Here is a 21,312-nt window from a genome sequence, read left to right as displayed (position 1 = left end):
TAGGTTATTCTTAGTATTATTTGTAATTTTTAATTTATTTAGTTGGTAGAATTATGTGTAATTGTTAGTAATTAAGGATTTATTGTATTAATTTTTATTGAATTGAATAAATGTATTTTTTTTTGTACTATATTATATATTTCAATATTTAATTAAAATAAATTTACAGCAACATGACCTAAATATTAAAAAAATAAGTAAGTACAACATGTTCAGTGAAATGAAAAAAAAAAGTCATGTATATAAAATTAGCTAGTCTTAAAATAATTAACACTGCAATTTATACCAGAGCTGGTGGATTATTTATTCAATTTAGAAATGTAAAGATCTCCAAGCGTCAAAATTTAATGAAAGAGGCGTTTCGCGCCAAAACACTAAAGCAAAATAGGTGAAAATAACGTAAAGTAAATATAATATTTTGTAGAATTAGGTAATTATCTAATATTAGCCAAACCAATCGAGAATCGACTAATCGATATTAATTCTATTAATGTACAGCACTAGTGAACAATACCCGGAAAAAATTGACATTTCACATTTGACACTGACAAGATTTTTAAGTTTTCTTTCTATTTTCCATTCCGTTCATTTTGTTTGAGTTTTAGATTACTATATCAAGTTTAAAGTGCCTGTAACTTTCATAAAATTTGGTAGACTATTATAAATTAGGCGACAAATAAGTAATTCCAATCGTATTGCCACCTATTATTTATCTTCACATTTTGTTCTAGTATTGTTTCTGATTTTTGTGGTGGTGGTTTTGAAGACGTCTATGATTGTATATTTATAATGATATCTCTTCGTGCCGTATCTATTGCAAGAAGCATGACCCGATCCGCTTTGATGTCGTCTGCATGCACCCAACAAGACACAAGTACAATGATTGTTTATTCTTACACGTTTTATTTATTTATGATGTGATAACAAAAACTATCTCTGGGCCATTATAAAATGCCCTTAATCTGTATGTGCTTAGTATGGTAGATATATCGCGGTCCCATTTAGTCAGGAAAAAACGCACAAGTTGTCTGTTTATTACTGGTTATTGGCCCCCAACACATTAAATTTATCAGTATATAAATTATTCATTAAATTGATAATAAACAAGTGCCTTTGGTGCCATTAGTATGCTAATAGCATGCTAATAAAGATTACCCATCTTTGCAGTCAGGTCTCCAAGGCAGCAGAAACGAGTATTTTCATTAAATTCAATTAACATGGTTGACCCAAGAAGAGTTGTGAGTTTTGATGATATATCAAAATATACACAGCAGTCGGACAAAGTAATCATTGATGTCCGTAATCCTGATGAGATAGCCAGCACTGGAAAAATACCATCAAGCATCAATATTCCATGTAAGAAATACTTATTATTAACTTATTAATATACATATAATGCCAATAATAAAACTAAATATGTTAATTATAGCAGTTTGCAGTAATATTGTGATAAAATTAATTTAGTATGCCTGATAATAATTTAAGTTAGGCTTTAGATTTATTGTTATTGAATTTTTTGTCAAGTAAATAGGTAAGTTTGTCCATGTGTAAGAGTACTTATTTTTGAATTTGTTTCAGTGGACAATGTTGAGCCTGTATTAAAATCAATGTCAGATGAACAGTTCAGACGGCATTATCAGCGCAATAAACCCCAGCCTTCCAGTGAATTGATATTTTACTGCAAGTCGGGCAGACGGGCTTGTCAAGCCCTAGATACAGCACTCCAGCTTGGATATTCAAAGTAAGTTCATTGTTAGGGCTTGCAATCCACACTAAAAAATAAAATTATATACATCGACAAGCAGAGAAAAAAATATAAGTATTAGTAGAAACTCTGCACAAAAATAATTCATCCACATAAGTATGTCTGTGTAGTGATCCAATAAAATATTCTATGAAATGTTCTTGAACATCTAAAATATGTAGTATAATAAATATTTAGTACGTATTTTTTCTTGCAGTTCAAAAACTTATGTTGGAAGCTGGGACGAGTGGTCAAGCAAATCATCGGGACAGAAATGAGTTATAAATTGCAAGATCTATGTTTTAAGTCACATAAGTTTTAATAAATCACATTTCAAATACATAGTTATGGCACCCTCCAGAAATATATTGTGCAATATTAGTATTACTAAATAAATGGTACTTTTATATCTCTTCTAGTCATTTATTAGTTTATCTTATTTTTTTCCTTGCAACATGTTATGGTTTAAGACATTTATTCTCATAAGAATTTTATATGGTTTAAGACATTTATTATCAGATAAGAGTCAATAAAAAACACAGATAAAGTTATATCAACAATTTATTCCAACATTTGAAACAACACGTTATGTAATTGACTCAACAAAACAAGACTAATAAATTATTTTGATCACAAGATGGTTACTACGCTGTCTATCCTGCCTGTTGATTGCTAGCCCAGTCATTCCAGCTGCCTTGATAATTCCTTGTACTGAAAAAAAAAACACTGCAGTAAATAATAAATCCATTGAGTTAGTCAGTTATGTAGTGTGATAAAATATAACAACTAATTCTTGGGGCAATCATAGCAGGAAATTAATTTGAACCTAAATTACCAATGGTTCCTATGAACCTTTCAAATTGTTTTAGTAATAACATAAATCCTAGACCTTAATTTAACCTCGTAGCGCCCACCATACAAATTTTTTGCTAGGGAATTTTGATTCTTATTGTACTTGAGATTGAATTCAATTTCATTTGTTCGAAAAATTTTAGAAACAAAAATTATATTTTATTTGTTTACATGAAAGTTAAAATTCCATTGAAACCATTGTGTACTTTTGAAAGTACATTGGGCCCCACGAGGATATCAAAGGTTAAAGTGGCCATTTGATGAGTGGTTATTTCGAAATGGTTAGCCATTGCCACATCAATCACCTGTAGAGTCATAGACCTAGGATTTATGTAACACTTTGTATCTTGCAATGTTGAATTCAAATAGCTATCAAATATATTAGAGTTGTGCCAGTTTTTAAAGGAGGCTCTATGTTGCTATGTATATAATATATCTTATGAAAAAAACTTACTTTTTATACCCTGCGCTAATAGCTTCCTGCTGAGCCTTGCCAGACCTCTTTCCAATCATGCAATAGAATATTATCTCCGTATTTGCAGATGGCTTCACTCTGTTGAAAGTCTGCTGGAACTGTTTGTCTGACATTTCACCAAGTACTGCAGGAACTGTACCCACTGGAACATGAAACATGCATAATGGTTAGTTTTTACATTATTTTCTATGAAATTCAATGCATGTTCTGAGGTTCCTCAGTTTCTCACAGGGCTGGGAGAGCTAAGCTGAAAATTATTTTGTCAGTGCAAATTTAGAATGAGCTAACCAAACTTAGTTTTGGTCTGATGTTATAATTTTTGCTCGATTATTGAACCTTTCTCTATAAAAATCATATGATATCAGTAAAAAAAATACTTACAGGGTATATTAATGCTATTTGGTATTTTTCCATGTTCCTTGACTTCATCAGGTTCCCTTACATCAACAATTAAAACAGAAGAATTGGTTGTAGCTTTTTTCACATACTTGTAATCAGCAGTCAATGTCGGTGGTTCAATTTTATCAGAATACAAACGCGAGAAATAACCATTTTGAGACCTAAGACCTCTGGGCCATATGTCTGAAAAAAATGTGTGCAGATTAGTTCCTTTCATATTAAATGAGCATTAGGTATATAAAGTAAGTTGATTAATTTTATTACAATAAGCAGCTAAATTGGAAAATTTCATTGAGCTTTGCACCGCAGCAGATTTCAAGCAGTTATAGGTGGGCAAAATAATAGCCCGGCATAATCCACGGGTAAACATTTGGCGAAACATATTGTTGATTATTGTTCCCTGTGTATGTGATTTTTTCTTAAAATTACGTTCTTTAAATATTTGGAGAAATATGTAAATTGTAAATTTAAATAAAGAAACAATAAGAAATTGAATTTTATATTTTATTACTTATTATATTATCTTTTTTTTCTTACTTTTGAAATATGACATTGACGTTTCAGTGTCAGAATTTGCCAGACTAAAAATAAAAGCTTCTATAGACCTCGCGACAAAGTGACTTATTTTTACAAACAGGAAACCGAATTTTAAACGTGGAAAATGACTGCCTCGGGTGAGTTTTGAACTCACGGCGTCTGGAGTTCTAAGCTAAATTTATAGCTAAAAAAGGCGGCAAATTTGAAAAAAAAATCCATGTTTCACATTAATAATTTTGGTCTTTCATGTCCACTCAATATATTTGGCATACCATATGGCCCCTTATGTGTCCATTGGACACATTCTAATTAATAAATAATAATATATAGGTAACACAAACGTTACAAAAATAGAAAAGTGGAAATAATACAATTTATGCATAAACGTGATGAAAGTGATGAATTTTATTGTTGGGATTGTGACATCATTATAATTATGAAATAAGTAGGTACAATATGTAATACCAAATAAATAAAGTAACTACATTACTTAACTATTTATATTATACTCTAGCAACCTATTTTTTATATACATATAAGTAAGTAAAAAATATTGGAACTGAAAAAACTTTTACAGGTGGCTAGAGGATATAGTATTTATTTTGTATTAATTTATTGCCCTGCTTTCAACATTTCCATTAATCGACGACGTATGATTTTCCCCGTCTGGTTTCTGGGTATTACTGGAACGAATATGACGCCGCCTCTCAGATGCATGTAAGGCGGTACCTGGAAAAAAATAGTCTAGTTAAATAAGCGTCTATTTGACGAAATTTGAAAGTAAATCTACTTTGGCGCATTTATTTTTAGGAGAAACTTGAAAATGAAATATAAATAAATGAATATTGGAGGACACCTTACACAGATCAACCTAGCCCCAAACTAAGCTTGTATTATGGGTGCTAGGCGACGATATATGTACTTATATAGAAAAATACATACTTATATACATAGAAAACATCCATGACTTAGGAACAATTATTAGTGCCCATCACACAAATAAATGCCGTTACCGGGATTCGAACCCGGGACCGCGGCTTAGCAGGCATGGTCACTAATAGTCACTACGCGCTAGACCTGACCGGTCGTCTGGTCGTGAATTATGTTTGAAATCACGCAGAGTGTTTTTATTTTAAGATCGTACGGCTCTCTTGCTCACTGACGAGACCACCGATAAGAGACAAACGCATACTTGTAAAAATTTTATTTATCTCCTCATTATGATGGCTAAATATTAAATTAATAGTCATTAAACTCCCAAAAAATATCGCCATCTACAAAGAAAAAAAAAATAAACACGTTAAATAAAAGCCGAAGTCAGTGTAATAATTGTAGGTAATCAATTTAGAATTATCATGAAAATGTCGAATTATTAAAAAAAAAGGGCTTACATGGCCACAGACTAGCCGAGGCGAAGACGTGGCCTACGATGGAGCCAGTTCGCCCAGAAGGTAAAATCTAGTAAATTATTTAGATGTCAACAAACCGCTGTAGCTATGTAGTCTATGAGCTCCTGCTCAGAGACGTTAGTGCCAGGCTGTCGGACAATGAAGGCTACCGGGTCTTCCCCGATGTCTCCTGCCGGCTTGCCCACGACACCCGCCTCGCGCACGCCCGGATGTTGCTCCAGGATAGTCTCAAGCTCCGATGGGGCCGTCTGCAAATTGACAAAATATATGTCCAACTAGATTAAATCCAATTGTTTCCAAGGAGATCATAATGCTTCAAAAAATGCCAACAAATCTACTGGATACCGTTTACAAAAGCAAGAAAGAAAACACGTACATTTTTATTTCTATAAAACTCGTTCAACTTTTTTTTTCTAAAACCAAATAATAATACACCTACCTTATATCCATCATAGAATATAATCTCTTTAAGTCTGCCGACGATATAAAAGTATTTGTCTTCATCGTAATATCCCAAGTCTCCAGTTGAAAAGAAGCCATCTTCGTCAATATACGTTGCCCGATCCATTCCAATGTAACCCTTCATGAAAAGAGGGCCAACGCGCACACGTATTTCTCCGCGCTGATTGGCTCCTAGGGTTTCGCCCGTTTTTGGATCCATTACCTGAAATTACACGAAACTGCTCATGCTCAAGTGCCACTACTGAACCAGTTAAAAGAATTCTCATTGGGATAATTCTTTAAACATATTTTTACATCAATGACCTAATCTTGCTTCAATGCTATCACTAGTACTATACTAGTAGTATAGGAGCCGGTAGCGAAAAATTAGCGGTAGCTTGCTGCTGTTAAACTAAACAATCTCACAGCGGTGGGCGCATTACATGTAGTTTTTGTATTGCAGCTGGTCACCTTCAAAGTTATTCCGGGATAAACCGCACCAACACTTCCACTTTTGGGTCCTTTGACACCAAATCTCTCTGATGTAAAGCAGCCAGACTCAGTCATGCCATATACTTGTATTACGTCCCTTAGTGTCGGCAATCTGTCAGCAATAAAAATAAACAGTGAATTTCCTTAAACTTTATCATGTAGTTCATGTACATATGTACTTCGTTAAGAGGTTGCAATTTTGCAATGTGCAGTGGGTAAGCCGACCGAATTTTTAGTTCATGGGAGCTCAAAAAGGGTCAAATGCCCCATAAAATATCCACCTCTCTTTTGACAACCTTAAGCGATGGTTGATATACAAACTTATAAACATGGATATTAGATACGTACTTTATAATAGTTATAATAATATTTACATATAATTACCTTTTTTTGAGAAAATCAATTGTTTGACTGCCTAGAGGAGCTGCACGACTAAATATGAACTTTAATGAACTCAGGTCATACTGTTCTATTGCTAGGTCTGATTTGACCATGTAGCCAACGAGAGACGGCACTAACATAGCCAGATCAACCTGGAAAGATAATGGGTTATTAGTACTTATTAGCATTATTTCACTTAGTATCCTCCCCCGCAATAATTAATTATAAGTAAGCGGAATTAAGCTAGAAATTCTTTATAATCCTTAATAAAACATAGTATAACACTACTTCAAATAAACAAGTTAGTGCCGCTGAATGTGTCAAGGTATTATTTGGCCTAAATTCTTATCTCTGGATCTAAATTTTTCCAACATTTACTTTAGCGTCTAATGATTACCTGTATCGTGCATAGTTCCAAACAAAACCACAAACATTTAAGTAAGTAGGTATAAAATATACATAGGTATTGTTACTCGGTGTCTATAAGTTAAGTAGGTGTAAGCATTATTCTGAAGTTGATTTCTCTTGTTCTCATTAAACAGGGCATTTTCATTATTTAAATTGTATACCTTGCATATCTGAATAGCCTTCATCATATTTTCAGAGGTAAAATCGTCTACAAACACAATTTTTCTCCCGAGAGTCAAATACATATATGTCAGCAATGTGTCGTAAACGTGAAACCATTCTCCTATTATAAACATAGTTTTCATAGACTCGTCCTCGAAACTGAAATAAAAAATATAAATATTAAAAATTAATTTAAGCCCTTGTATAGAGATTGTTAAAGCAATCATAGTGATGCTTTTCCTAAACATGCAGTGACTTCCTGCAAGGATATTGAAAATGAAAAAGTTTATTTGGTTAATACATATACCTACACACACACAACACACAACGAGGTTGGGATTTTCTTTTAAGCAAAATTTTGCTAGTGATAGAATACCCCGCTCTTCCAGAATGAGAGGTTATAAACCAATTTGTGTTTGTGTTTTTACATATAAATTTAAATTAAAACTAAACTTAAACTAATCCACACTAAACGACATTACAGAATAACCAAAAAAATAAGGCATCAGTGGCGGCTGGTGAAAATTTCTGCTAGGCAACACTGAGCATAAAGAAACCTACCTTAACATTAGGTACTTTACTAGTAATCAATTTTAGGCAAGCCGGTGGGAATCGGCTTGTATGGACCAGCCGCTGCTGATAGGCATACACCAAACAAAAATTTAATATAAGATTATCTAGTTGACCATATACCATCCAATCCACCATCCATCTCACCGCACAAAATCTCAAGCATCCAAGCTACATATTGCCGCCCATCGCACTCGGGTGACGAAATATAAATCTTATAAGAGTTTTGAATGTTTCACGATTATTTTCATTATATATATTGTTGATTGCATATTACAGCGTTAAAATATCGGGAGCTCGACAAAAAAAAAATTCCTGATCACGGTCTATATAAGTTTAATATAAATCCTATGATTTTATTGTGACGTTTAGCGTCATAAGACTCATAAGTAGTGGTCCTACCTACGTAGGAAAGGAATATTTACTTACCCATATGGCTGGCAGTTCAAAATAAAGTTTAAATGCGTGAGTTGGACTCCCTTTGGCATGCCGGTGGTGCCCGAGGAATACATAATGACTGCGGTATCTGTTTGACCCTGTACTGCAGGAGGATCAAAATTGGCCACATCTGCCACTTTCGGCAGCGTCTTTAACGATACTTTTATATCGTCATTTTCATCAAAACAGATCAAGTGTTGAATGAAATCACATTCTTTTAAAATATCCTGATATGTTTCCCAAAATATTTGAGAACATATGAAATATTTAGGCTTAGATAAATTCAGCTTATGCTCTAAGACCGCTGGAAAAAAGAAAGATAATGATTTTTTTTTAAATGTCTGATTAGCAGAAACGTCTGCAATCGATGCTGGAGTATCGATCCAGAGGCCGTGAGTTCCAGTCTCACCCAGGGCAGACATTTTCCACTTTTAAATTTATTTTAATGATATTGTCTTAGGTATCGGACAAACATCACACGGGGTAATAACACAAGCGAGGCATAATTATTATTAGCATTACAAATTCAACTCATATTGATAGCTTTACTAACGCATGTAGAATGGAACCCGTTCTACATGCGTTATGTGGCCTTATGCCTCTATGTGGCATAACTTTATTTGTCCGAAACGCTTTTGTCATAACAGATTTGGCATAATCGATTTTTGCCGAATGTCAATGTAGCATAAAACATTGTTTGGTATAATTCACGATATTTCGAATATTATTTTGTCCGAAAATATATTGGCCTACTATTATTGAGGCCGAGTGTCATTAGGAAGAAATTGGATGAGCATAAATATTTTTGGCATACATCCCATTATCCGAAACTTATTTCGCATACATTTTTCGTTAAGCAGAAATGCGCTTTTAGGGAAAAATAGAATTGCGAACTCCACAGATACTCACTGCTCCAGAAAAGTGGGTTAGGTTAGGTTAAAGCTGCGACTATTACAGAAAAGCACCGCTAGGGAAAAGTGGGTTAGGTTAGGTTAGAACTGCGACCACAACAAAGACGCACCGCTAGGGAAAAATGGGTTAGGTTAGGTTAGGTTAGAACTGCGACCTCAACAGAAAAGCACCGCTAGGGAAAAATGGGTTAGGTTAGGTTAGAACTGCGACCACAACAGAAAAGCACCACTAGGGAAAAGTGGGTTAGGTTAGGTTAGAACTGTGACCACAACAGAAAATTACCGCTAGAAAAAAGTGGAATGTGAAAAGGGGGACGTATAATGGTAAGATTCGACCTATACTGATGTTATGCCAAAATAAATTCGGCAAAACATTAAATCGGAACACTTAAGTTTATGCACATAAAATTTACGCGTAAAAATGATTCGGAGCACCAAATTTATGTACAAAGAATATTCGGACAAATCACAATCTGCCTAAACAGATTATGCTAAACTTGACTATGCTATAGCAGTTTATGCACAAAGCCAATTATGACTAAATCGATTATGCACAATAGAATTATTCATAAAAAAATTATGCCACAACAGGGTGAACCATGTAGAATAGACCGTATACTTGATGGCTTTTACTTAACACAGATATTTAGTTAAGCATTATTATCCTCGTGTTGGTGTGGCAAAAAATTGGGTATATTTGTGGTTAAATTTGTTTAGCCTTTAAAACGCTCGCAACGCTCAAGATTCCACATTCTGAATTCGATATTGTCACGTGCAGTTAAACAACAATTTTGCCCCCTTGTAAAACAAATGACTATTGAGGTCGTGGGTCGTGGCCTTGCCATGCCTTGTGGGCATATGTGTATAATCATAGAAATAGGAGTATTTACTTATCATACTGACCTCTCCCAGTGTCTAAATCAAGCGGAGTATAAGTTGCGCCAGTAAACACCACAGCCAAGGCGGTGGAAAAGAACTGTATTCGTTTTTCACTGCCGATACCGACAGTTTGTCCATTTTCCACTCCCAAATCTTTCAGGAAAACAGCAGCATTCACTGCATACTCAATCAAATCCTTGTATGAAATTTTCTCCCCGGAAAGAGAGTTTTCCTAAAAAAGTAAAGAGAATTAAAAAATAATCTACTTACTTTACAATTAATTTTTGCGTTGTGTAAACATATTAAATAATAGCTTAGTACATTACGATACAAGTGCGTAAAAAAGGAACTTCGAAACGAGTGGCGATAAATTAAAACACGACCGAAGGGAATGTTTTACATCGACACGAGTTTCGAATTTCCTTTTCGCACGTATATCCTACGACGTTTTTCAGTGCAGATGGCCCTCCGAAGTTTCGAACTGACATATAATGAACCACTTCTCGCACTAGTGCGTAAAAAAAGCACCATCTGTACTGAAAAAGTAAATGAACAGGTCAAAAACTTAAATTCATTATTAATTCATCATTATAATTTAGATTTCCTACATACGGTTGATTAAATTTTGAAGGAAAAATTGTTAAGTGCGAAACTTTGATATTAAGTAGATGGTTTTACGCAGCAATTTTCTTCTTTATCCTCATCGCACTATTTTTAATTTTACTTTTTCGCAGCTTCTTATTATACATTTTTTATACAAATGTATGGGAGTGTTTTAACTTAGTAATTTTAATATTACTTCTTCTATTTAAAAAAAGTTTTTAATGTAATTTTACTCATTGGGTAACGCACTTTCGATATCAAATGGAATATTTCTGATATCCGTTATATTTACGGAATTATGGCCTGGCCACACTTAACGATAATACCCTGTATATATCAATCTAATCAATATCAAAGTCATTATTTTATTTTAAATTACTTACCAATGCTACTTCATTACTTTTGCAATATTTTTTTATACAATCGAATATATATTTGCCGAAATTCAAATGTGAGGGAACTGGAATATTTTCATCGCCATATACGTAAAGATTATTCTTAAACATCGAAGACATTATATTTAAAAAAAAAAAAGTTTTTTTTGTGATCACGCTATCTAGGCAACAGATAAAAAGTAGCAGTAGGGTGGTGAGCACGATTGGTAACAGATAAAAAATGTAGTAACATTACCTAATATATATAATAATGACGTTACCTTATCAATAAGTAAATCATAATAACAGGATAAGTAATGATAAGTTAAATTAGGGGAGATAATAGCAATTTGGTGTGGGTAAACAAGGATGTGCTGTTTTAAACTACATCTGTGGCAAACAAGCTTACAACGGCCTTCTTGTCGGTAAACAGGCGCCGTAGCCGAATGGCATTTCTACGACGCGAAACTAAAACAAAACGCCGTTAAAGGTAGTCTGGCTCTGTCGCGCCAATAGGTACACAAGAGCGATAGAGATAGATATCTACGAGCGTTTCGTTTCGTGAGCGTTTGTGCCATTCGGCTACGTATCCTGCAGCGGCACAGACTATTAAGAAGATAAAGATACCAGTCACCGTTACACACGTTGTGATTGTTGTGAACGTACCTATGAACGTCTGCAATCTCTCCAGAGGTATTAGAATAAGCGCATTACCGACTCTAATACACGACAATAAACTAAAAACCACTGAACAGATTTTCATGCGGTTTTCACTTATGAATACAATGATTCCTGAGAATGGTTTACGTAGGTATATAGCCCAACAAACAAAATATCCTTATAAAATCAATCTATAAGGGCTAAACACTCATAGTAGTTTTAAAATAGCATTCATTATGCCAGAGTTCCTTATAGCGGCTCATTATAAGAGAATTTGGCCTAATAGTACATTTACTCTTATAATTTGGTCATGTACACGTTAATAAGTCAAATTTATATGACTGCAATAAGGGTTTTAAAATATTTACTCTTATAGTAGCTCATTATAAGAGGATTTGGCCAATAGTACATATACTCTTATAACTTGGCCATGTACACGTTAATAAGTCCAATTTATATGACTGCAATAAGGGTTTAAAAATATTTACTCTTATAGTAGCTCATTATAAGAGGATTTGGCCAATAGTACATTTACTCTTATAACTTGGCCATGTACACGTTAATAAGTCCAATTTATATGACTGCAATAAGGGTTTAAAAATATGTATTCTTATAGAAGCCATTTAAAATGCCTTTTCGCTGTATAATATTCAAAGCACTATAAAAGCTTTTGTTATGGCCAATTATTCTTATAAAAGTAATGCATAAGATAACTATGATGCTTTATGCCTCATAGGAGCATATTATAAAACGTCTATCCAGCAAATAAATTATAGCATTTTATAAAGTGTTTAAAAGAATTAAAGCAATACATTTTCTCTTATACAATAATTATAAAGGCATTATTCTTGAAAGTGTCGTATTAAAAGTTTTTATAAAACTTGATTCGTCATTTTGAAAATCCAGCGAATGTGAACAATCTGATCCCAACTTATCGATTAGTGGTTCCGTAGAGAATGCCATTATGGAATAATTATAAGAATATGCAGGCAAGCAGCAGTGACAGTAATACAGGTATATCGTTAAATGATGAACTGAGTTTGGATTTAGCTTAATAATTATATTTTTTGTTCTTATTTAAGGTGTCTGTGGTAGCTCTGCGGTGAAAAATGTTAAGGTATATACAGCGGGGCCGCGGGGCAGATCTCGACTGGAGGGCAAATGTAACTGGTCCATTGTTTCCATGTTTTACAATGTTTACATTATTAAATAGAGTGTCCACCGGTTATACCAGACTAGCATGCACTCGGAGGTGGCCAATTATACATAACTGAGCGTATAAGAGACTATTACCAAGGCACTCAGTTTTTTTATCCATCAGTACCTACTAATATTAATTTTTAAGATTAACTTTATTAGAATAAGTTCCAAAAGTGTATTCCTTACTTTATGGACTTTGGTCTGAAATAAAAAAAAAAAATCTTTTATTGCGGATTATCATTGTGAATTTTGGACGATCTGAATAAGTGAATACAATGTTCGGCTATTTTAAGAAGAAACCGATTTTATATGTAGTCCTTTTGGGACTAAGACAGATTAAAATTGAGGACAAATAAAGACAAACTCACTGTTTTTAAGATATTTATTTATGTGCAACGAAACCAAACCGATACAAGTAACTTTATAAGATTAATATTTTCAATTCTATTGCTCACGATGTTGCTGTTTCAATGAGTCTACATACTTCAAAATATTAATATATTCTTCAGAGCGCCTACACGGTGGTAGAAATTGTAATTAACCTATCAGTAAATTTCCAAAATAATAAGTAGTTTCTTTTATCGAGGTCTTCATCAAATTCACAAAAGATATATTGATTTTCGTTTTCTTGTTTAGAATTATCAGCGCCGTCTTTGCTTGGTGTGATTTTCTTACAACCTAAACTATTTCCTGCGTCCTCTTCCATTTTGCATGTTTTTTGATCCACCACTCCGGGCTTATTTTTGGGTGTAAGTAATGATTGTGACTGATTTTCTCCATCAGAATATGTGCCGTTTTGTAGTTCATCTGTAATTAAAAAAAAATATTTATTTGAAGTCTTAGGCTAGGCTGTTTATAGTTATCGACACAAAGTCCATTGTGATGGCGGTACTGAAATCGTCTGTGGTTTCCAATAGCACTTACTTACTAAGAGGAGGAGAAGAGTTGTCATCTTCACGTCACTAAAAACGGCTGACTATGTATCTCATCCACAGATTCTGTAACAATAACCATAATAATAAATATCAAATAGAGTATTTGACTCAGCATTTACAATAAATCAATAGGAAGTAATAAAATAAGGCACCAGAAGATTAAATATTCCGAAGCACAAGTTTGTTTTAAATTGAAAATTCTAGGTATAACTTCCTAATGAAATATTGAAAATATCAGTATTACCTGACATGCTGCGGACTACACGGTTTTATTTTGTTCTATGCCGGTTAATCGAACCAAACCTTTATCAAAGCGTTCCCCAAAATACCGGTTTAAAAAGAACGGTCTTTCGAACAAAAATGCAAATTCAAAGGTTTGCGCCAAGTACATGATAACTAGACAGCGGATTTCAGGTAGCGATTTAAATATTAATATGGATATGACTAGTGCAATTTTTTAAATACATGTCATGTGGTTTATAATCTATTATTATTACCTACATCGCACACCACAAACTTCACTGAATAATTAGATTAAATTAATGTTATTTTTTCAACAAACTACATTTAAAAAAAGTATTTTATTCTAAATAATGGACTTTCAATTTAAATATATATAAGAAGCGAATTATTTTAGTTTTTATATTCTTTGAGCCATAATAGAAGTTTTAACTGTGCAATGCGCAGAAGAAATATTAAAGAAATAAGTATAAATAAATATTTTTTTTTTATTTTTATTTATTATCATTATAATTTTTGCCCAATATTCACAAAAGCATCCAAAAAGAGTTTTACTTTTATGTTCCCATACATTTTTTCGTGTGTAGAAAAAATAATAAATATTGTATGCGAGTCATATTCATATTAATATTTAAATCGCTACCTGAAATCTGCTCTCTAACGATAACGTTATGAATTTTTAACTGGTATCCGTTACAAATATTTAACTAGATGGTAAGGTTCGGGATTTCACTAATTGTGAGAAGGAACCCTAAAGATATATAAAATGGCGAATCATAAGTAACACCGGTGGCTATTATAAAGTTTTTACTCTTATAGAGTATTTGTAAATGATGTGCTTACTGCTTTTACTCTTATAACAGCCTTGCTCAAGACATGTCAAAATTAATTAACCGCATTTTTAGTACAAAACCGTTGAAATACAAGGGCGCATTAATAATACAACACATTTTATATCACATTTCACCATGAAATTGGATTCCCACACAGTTTTCATAACAAAAAAGCAAATAATTGTAATATGTAAAAGTTAACTTACCGTTTACTAACTTGCAAAATGGATGACTTGGTGATGATGTACACATAAATCACTACGAAAAGCACAATAAACTTTTAAAACAGCATCCTGTTTCGCCGTTATGAGTTTTATTCCCTTATATCTGATGATCACAAAACGTGTACAAGAGCTATTGCCCTTATTAAAGCTTTGAATATGATTCTTACAAGTATAATTGCCTTTATTAAAGCTTTAAATATGATTCTTATTAGTACATTAGTCTTTTAAAAGCACTTTTCTTGCCATTATAAGGTTAACTTTCTTATTGCATGCCATAATAAAGCACGTACAAGATAAGAAAGCTAATAATATAGCAACTACAAGGGGGATATAAGGTTTTTGGCCTTATAAGGTGTGCCCAAATGCCCTCTTGTAAAGGGTTTACAAGGTTATTATAAGAGTACTATTTTTGGCATTATAAGCCACTATAAGACTAATTTTTGTTAGTTGGGAGTAGAGCGGCCAGAGGGTCTCGGAAAAAGGAAATCGACACCTCATTTTTCAAAATTGAATAAGGGGTTCTAGACAAATTGGCAAAAAATTTAAACCCGGGACCGCGGTTTTTGTGACGTCATAGTTAACCCCCCCACAGTCTGAGAATGCGACAAGTCATTTTTTCGTACTCAGTAAAGTCTACCGATCACAACGATACCACTTGTCAGCAGTATACCTACTCTCTAGTCACGTCAACTTCAAAACTAGACGACTTTTTTCAATTCCGCCGCCTTACTAATATTAATTTATTAAGTTATAAATTTTAAATAGATATCATACACGAAAGAAAAAACGACAAGGCCCACTGGTGGCCGAGCCGGAAATCGAACCCGGGTCTTCAGCTTACGCGGCTAACGTCTTCACCACTAGACCACCCGCCCGCCGCGGTACCCGACGAAATTTCTCTAGTGTATGTTATCTCTGATAAGGCTAGGCGCCTTTTGACCAACTCTAAGGGCGAGCAATTAGTGCTTGCACCTTACCTTTGCTTTGCTTGTATAGGAGGTGCAAGCACTAATTGCTCGCCCTTAGAGTTGGTCAAAAGGCGCCTAGCCTTATCAGAGATAACATACACTAGAGAAATTTCGTCGGGTACCGCGGCGGGCGGGTGGTCTAGTGGTGAAGACGTTAGCCGCGTAAGCTGAAGACCCGGGTTCGATTCCCGGCTCGGCCACCAGTGGGCCTTGTCGTTTTTTCTTTCGTGTATGATATCTATTTAAAATTTATAATTTATATATAGTAGTGTGATTACTTAAAAAAAAAAACAAATCAAAAAATATTCAATAAAATAATTTGATTTTCCCCTCACTAGCTCGGAAACACGTGTTTTGTCCTTTAATACCAGCGGGTAAAAACGCATTTTATCCACTAGTGGGTAAAGTAATTTGACCTTGAATAAAGTCAAATTAACTGCTTTAAAATTGATAAAAGTAGGTGAATCTAGTAATAAAGATGATTTACCACCTGTGGAACTACTGGAAGCACTGATAAACGCATTTTTTGCGTTGTAGTTTCCTCGCTATAGTGAGGGGAAAAGTTTTGTGTTACACTCGGGTGCAAATGTATTTTACTTCTCGTGTGTTAAAAAACTCGCAAGTTCAGGATTCTATTCTCGAACCACTCGCTTCGCTCGTGGTTCAACTATAGAATCCTTTCACTTGCTCGTTTTTCAATTCCACACTCGGCGTTAAAATACAACTTTGCCCCCTTGTATAACAAATAACTATTGTTCCCTAGTTGTCTAGTTGTATAATTTATTAAGGTTTTGTATTAATTAAATTTAAATTAATTGAAATATGACGATATATGTTAATCAAATGTATGAAGTACATAGCCAATTTTTTTCGGGTTTCAGCATTGGTCCCAAAGAAAAAATTGTTCATTGTGACCTCATGAGTCACTAAGAAACAGTTTGGCTAGTACAAAATCACCCTGTATGTCTATCTTTATCTTTACGGATAACATACTATCACCTAGACGTGTGCGCCGATTATAAAACGATCGGCGGCGGCGTTTGCCAAAAAATCGGCGGCGGCGGCGTATTTTCGGCGTGAAATCGGCGTGACCGTGATTATATGTTTCTTATATAAAAATCATTTATTTGTTATTATTCTTGAAATATTGATCAATACAGGTGTACTACGCATACTTTTATACAAACTATGAGTTAAATAACATATGGAAATGAACACGGAATAGGAAAAAATACTTTCGAGTAGGTATACGCTGATAATTATCCTTTGCTGGCACAAAACCTTTTTTGATCAATGTTGGCTTGCATTTAAGGATTCCTTCTTTAAATGTTCATGAGCTTAGTGATGATAATAATGGGAAACTTTAAACTGGGTCTCTCAATTAAGTTTTCCATTGGCGCTGTAAGAAGATTCATATCATCAACATAACAGCAACTATTTGATTTGCAGAATGTTACTACTACACTACTTCTACTGCTACTGAACGATATTATTATATATTATAACCCTATATACCCCTATAACCCTAAGGGCTACCAGTAATCCAGCATGAATGTAGTCTGAACCGAACATCTAATTTCAACCTTTATGCTTGTATTTGCGAGAAAGCTGCTGAAACATTCGAATAATCTCTTATGATGGAAGCTCCGAAACAAGAACTTTGTGCCAATCGCGATCGTAGGCTGGAGCTACGTATATCAAAGCCTAAGCTCATTTTTTATTATGAGGTTGGGTCTGCGCTGAAAAAGAGGTTTTCGATATTGATGACCTCTCAGAAGCATACAACTTCAGCACAATTACAAGAATTCCATCGTTATCACTGTCGAGGAAAAAAGAGCTTTACACGCTGAACTATGCTGGAAACGAACGTCCGGCATATATTATAGCTCTCGGCAATTTGAGTTGGACGCAGACAGTGGTTCTGTTTTTTTCTTCTTGGATCACTGAATAATTTTCCATGTGCTATACGATACGCGCAGGACATGTTTGCCGAATGCACCTGGATTGGTGGGCAAAAGTAGCCACTGAATGGTTACCGCAGCTTAGCCGGGGCAGAGGCAGACGAAAAAAAGAGATACCAGGACGACCTGGACGCATTTTATACTGACTGGCGGGAGCGGGCATCAAACCGTGATGAGTGGGGGAATGAAGAGGAGGCGTTTTCTCAGCAGTGAGACACATATTAGGCCACTTAAAACACGATACGATCAAAATGAAGTTTGGAACTTGAAACCACAGAGAATGGAATTAAAAGCTTCATTTCCTGCAGAACAAAATTAGGATCATGCGAAGTGAAGCAAACCTGGGTTACCTGGGTAGTATACTTCTAAGAGTAAGACCCAAAAAACAATCGCTTCTTATTTCAATCTGCCGATTTACAGTCTTACATACAGGGGCTATAAGCAATTTCCCGACGCGGTGGGCACGTGGGCATTTAGAACGGACAATATTTCAAGGAGCCATGCAACCTTGAATGGATTACAATATGGTAGTCATCCAGATGAAACGATAACAGAAGATCCAACAGGGAAAGTTCTTGGCTCTCCACGTGTGATTTTCTCGTAGACGCTGAAAACCATTGTGTCAAGCCGGATGCTACGTCAACGTTGTCACTACCACAGATCTCCCCGCATATCCGGTTTTCGCATGCCATTATAACTTTCACATTAAGGTTCCTAATCTTTCTTAGTGCTGAATATATAATATTTTAATAAAAGTAAAGTATATATATTGGAAATTGTAACAAATAAAAGCATAAAAAGTCCAAAAATTTAATCAAATACTAAGCTTGAGCAGTTTATTAACCACCAAGGTCACGCCGATTTCACGCCGATTAATAATCGGCGGCGGCGGCGTGGCAAAAATCGCCGGCGGCGGCGCACACGTCTACAGTATCACCATTGTTATCTTATACTTTTAAACGAGCAATTCTTGTATATTTATTTATTTATTTATATATATATTTATTTACACTGACGATCTCGGAAACCGCTCTAACGATTTCGCAGAAATTTGTTATGTGGGGGTTTTTGGGGGTGAAAAATCGGTCTAACTTATCCTTAGGTCCCGGAAAACGCGAATTTTCGAGTTTTCATGCGTTTTTCTTCGCGCGCCATCTCGTGTGCAGTAGTTGTACTGTTAAGACAGAATTCTTTCGGTCGATGTAAGTACTATTTATTGCAAACACTAGATGGCGACACAGGTCAAGGCTAAAACGAATAGAAAATACACTATTTGAGTTTTTGTGGCGAAATGCGCGCCATCTCGTGTGGAGTAGTTGTGTTGTTAAGGCTGAGAATTCTTTCGCTCGATGTAGGTACTATTCATTTTTGAACTAGATGGCGACACATGTCAAGGATACGAAACAGAACCGAGCGAAGCTCGGTTGCCCAGATATTGATAATTTAAGTGCGTAGCCGGGGCGGGTCGCTAGTTGACCTATAAATTATGATTTTGGATCATAAATGTTTGTTTATTAATGTATTTATTTATTTTGATGTTTTAAACATAGTATTTTCTAGGTATGCATATTTTACATGAATCCAAAAAATAAATGATTAAATGATGATTAAACTATTTTCGAATCATATTTTTTTATGAATTGTTTTGTGAATCTGTCACTTTATAAGTTTTTGTACATTTTATCTCGAATCTCGGTAAGGGCATTTATTTGTGTGATGAGCACAGATATTTGTTATTGAGTCATGGATGTTTTCTATGTATATTAGTATTTATATGTTATATCGTTGTCCGAGTACCCACAACACAAGCCTTCTTGAGCTTACCGTGGGCCTCAGTCAATCTGTGTAAGAATGTCCTATAATATTTTTTATTATCATCTTTTCGCTCTCACGTATGGGTACACGCTCTCACGTAGGGTGGCGCCATCTGTCATAACCGTGTGCCTCCTCATTGTAGCCTCCTGGGACCGGAGCTGTGGACCGGAGTGTCCGGTCCGGTCAGGTGTCCGGTATGTTCCTCTGTAAAGGATGCCACTCGGAAGAGTGCCATCTAGTAGTCAATTCGTAAATTAAACGAATACTGAAAACACAGAATTATAATTAAACCAGAATGAGTTGTTAGGCCAAAAAGTGTGTCCACATGAGAGGTTAAAGTTGGGGCTGGTGTCCCTCTCGCACTTATTACCACTATCAAAATCATTTGAATGACGTCATCACTGTCATCATTTGGGGATACCAGTCAATATTCAAAGTTACTACCAAATCTACTAATACCCAATTAAAGGTTTTTAATAATTGCGCAATTTTTTGGTTTTATGGCTTCATAATAATGACTTACCAATGCGTTACAAGGTATTAATACCCTTGCCTCGATATAATACGAAAATAATTTAAGAAGTTTATAAACTTAGTTATCATACAGGTAAAAATACTACTACTATAGTAATTTTTTAACACTGGTCACACGTGCGAGAGGGACACCAGCCCCAACTTTTACCCTCTCATGTGGACACACTTTTGCTAGTCTGTCAAGAACGCCTTTATGCGCAGGTGATAAGGTTCAATTTAGTATGGCAAAAAAAGTGTGAGCTCAGTCCCTATTAGGGCTTCCATTCCGTAATTACGTAATTACGCAATAACGTAATTCCGGATAGCTATTGAACTTTTTAGAATAACGTAATTGAAAGAATCAATTACGTAATTACGGAATTATGAACAATATAGTAATCGGATCAGATATGTGTGATATTTTAGCTCTAAATCATACAAAATTTTACTTTTTATATGAACGCATTTAGGTGTTTATAGCTGGTAACACATAAATAGAATAAACATCAAGAGTTTATGTAGTTTAAAATGTGTACGGTGTTGTTATTTAGCGTCATGATTAACTTTATTGAGAATTAGTACTCCTCGGTAAAATTAATTTCAATTGCCATGTAAGTATTATATTCTCTTATTAATATAGTACTACGGTTCTAAAAGTTGGTTTCGGTTAGCTCACGGTCAACCTAACACGCTTCCTCACTTCGCTCGTCGTCGCACCTAACTGGGCTCTGTCCCATATGAGATTTCTGTTGCTATACTTACCTGTTACAAAATTTTAGGCATTTTTATTTCCAACAAAAATATGTAGTTATGTATGTGTATGTTGCTTTTACTTATTTCGAACTTGCCTAATGTATGAAAAAGGAACTTTTGCATCAAAGAGAAGTT

General features: G+C 34.6%; 3 protein-coding genes across 5 annotated transcripts; 1 reads left to right on the top strand and 2 right to left on the bottom strand.

Moving 5' to 3' along the window:
- Positions 1–589: 589 nt before the first annotated feature.
- LOC125224678 (rhodanese domain-containing protein CG4456-like) lies at positions 590–2,166 on the top strand. Of its 2 annotated transcripts, none has more exons than XM_048128107.1 (4): positions 590–680; positions 1,168–1,356; positions 1,579–1,741; positions 1,962–2,166. In XM_048128107.1, exons 2-4 carry the CDS (start codon positions 1,218–1,220, stop codon positions 2,020–2,022), a joined length of 363 nt encoding a protein of 120 aa, XP_047984064.1. In that variant the 5' UTR covers positions 590–680; positions 1,168–1,217; the 3' UTR covers positions 2,023–2,166. The 2 variants fall into 2 exon arrangements, with proteins under 2 accessions (XP_047984064.1, XP_047984063.1); XM_048128106.1 differs by having other exon boundaries at positions 606–874.
- Positions 2,167–2,287: 121 nt separating this feature from the next.
- Positions 2,288–4,244, bottom strand: LOC125224677 (putative thiosulfate sulfurtransferase, mitochondrial). 2 transcript variants are annotated; one of them, XM_048128105.1, is made up of 4 exons: positions 4,008–4,244; positions 3,453–3,653; positions 3,051–3,213; positions 2,288–2,455 (listed from the first exon to the last, which is right to left on the bottom strand). In XM_048128105.1, exons 1-4 carry the CDS (start codon positions 4,021–4,023, stop codon positions 2,398–2,400), a joined length of 438 nt encoding a protein of 145 aa, XP_047984062.1. In that variant the 5' UTR covers positions 4,024–4,244; the 3' UTR covers positions 2,288–2,397. The 2 variants fall into 2 exon arrangements, with proteins under 2 accessions (XP_047984062.1, XP_047984061.1); XM_048128104.1 differs by lacking the exon at positions 4,008–4,244 and adding an exon at positions 3,735–3,994.
- A 144-nt stretch (positions 4,245–4,388) lies between these two features.
- Positions 4,389–11,313, bottom strand: LOC125224676 (4-coumarate--CoA ligase 1-like). The gene is made up of 9 exons (XM_048128103.1): positions 11,085–11,313; positions 10,123–10,330; positions 8,300–8,612; positions 7,300–7,459; positions 6,734–6,882; positions 6,329–6,461; positions 5,856–6,080; positions 5,494–5,664; positions 4,389–4,736 (listed from the first exon to the last, which is right to left on the bottom strand). The coding sequence occupies exons 1-9, from the start codon at positions 11,214–11,216 to the stop codon at positions 4,620–4,622; spliced, it is 1,608 nt and encodes a 535-aa protein (XP_047984060.1). The 5' UTR covers positions 11,217–11,313; the 3' UTR covers positions 4,389–4,619.
- Positions 11,314–21,312: the final 9,999 nt, after the last annotated feature.

The sequence above is a fragment of the Leguminivora glycinivorella genome, chromosome 3 (genome assembly GCF_023078275.1).
Source record: "Leguminivora glycinivorella isolate SPB_JAAS2020 chromosome 3, LegGlyc_1.1, whole genome shotgun sequence".
Classification (NCBI taxonomy): Eukaryota; Metazoa; Arthropoda; class Insecta; order Lepidoptera; family Tortricidae; genus Leguminivora; species Leguminivora glycinivorella.
The sequence above is the reverse complement of the archived record's forward strand: the minus strand, read 5'-3'. Positions and strand labels throughout refer to the sequence as shown.

Coding starts and splice junctions, on each gene's coding strand:
- LOC125224678 (XM_048128106.1), top strand. CDS start 790: ATGATATCTCTTCGTGCCGTATCTATTGCAAGAAGCATGACCCGATCC. Junction 875..1,167: donor ATGCACCCAACAAGACACAA/GTACAATGATTG, acceptor CCATCTTTGCAG/TCAGGTCTCCAAGGCAGCAG. Junction 1,742..1,961: donor CTCCAGCTTGGATATTCAAA/GTAAGTTCATTG, acceptor TTTTTCTTGCAG/TTCAAAAACTTATGTTGGAA.
- LOC125224677 (XM_048128104.1), bottom strand. CDS start 3,852: ATGTTTCGCCAAATGTTTACCCGTGGATTATGCCGGGCTATTATTTTG. Junction 3,214..3,452: donor AAATAGCATTAATATACCCT/GTAAGTATTTTT, acceptor TTCATGTTCCAG/TGGGTACAGTTCCTGCAGTA. Junction 2,456..3,050: donor ATTAGCGCAGGGTATAAAAA/GTAAGTTTTTTT, acceptor TTTTTTTTTCAG/TACAAGGAATTATCAAGGCA.
- LOC125224676 (XM_048128103.1), bottom strand. CDS start 11,216: ATGTCTTCGATGTTTAAGAATAATCTTTACGTATATGGCGATGAAAAT. Junction 6,081..6,328: donor ATCCCGGAATAACTTTGAAG/GTGACCAGCTGC, acceptor GTGTAATTTCAG/GTAATGGATCCAAAAACGGG. Junction 5,665..5,855: donor TATTCTATGATGGATATAAG/GTAGGTGTATTA, acceptor GTCAATTTGCAG/ACGGCCCCATCGGAGCTTGA.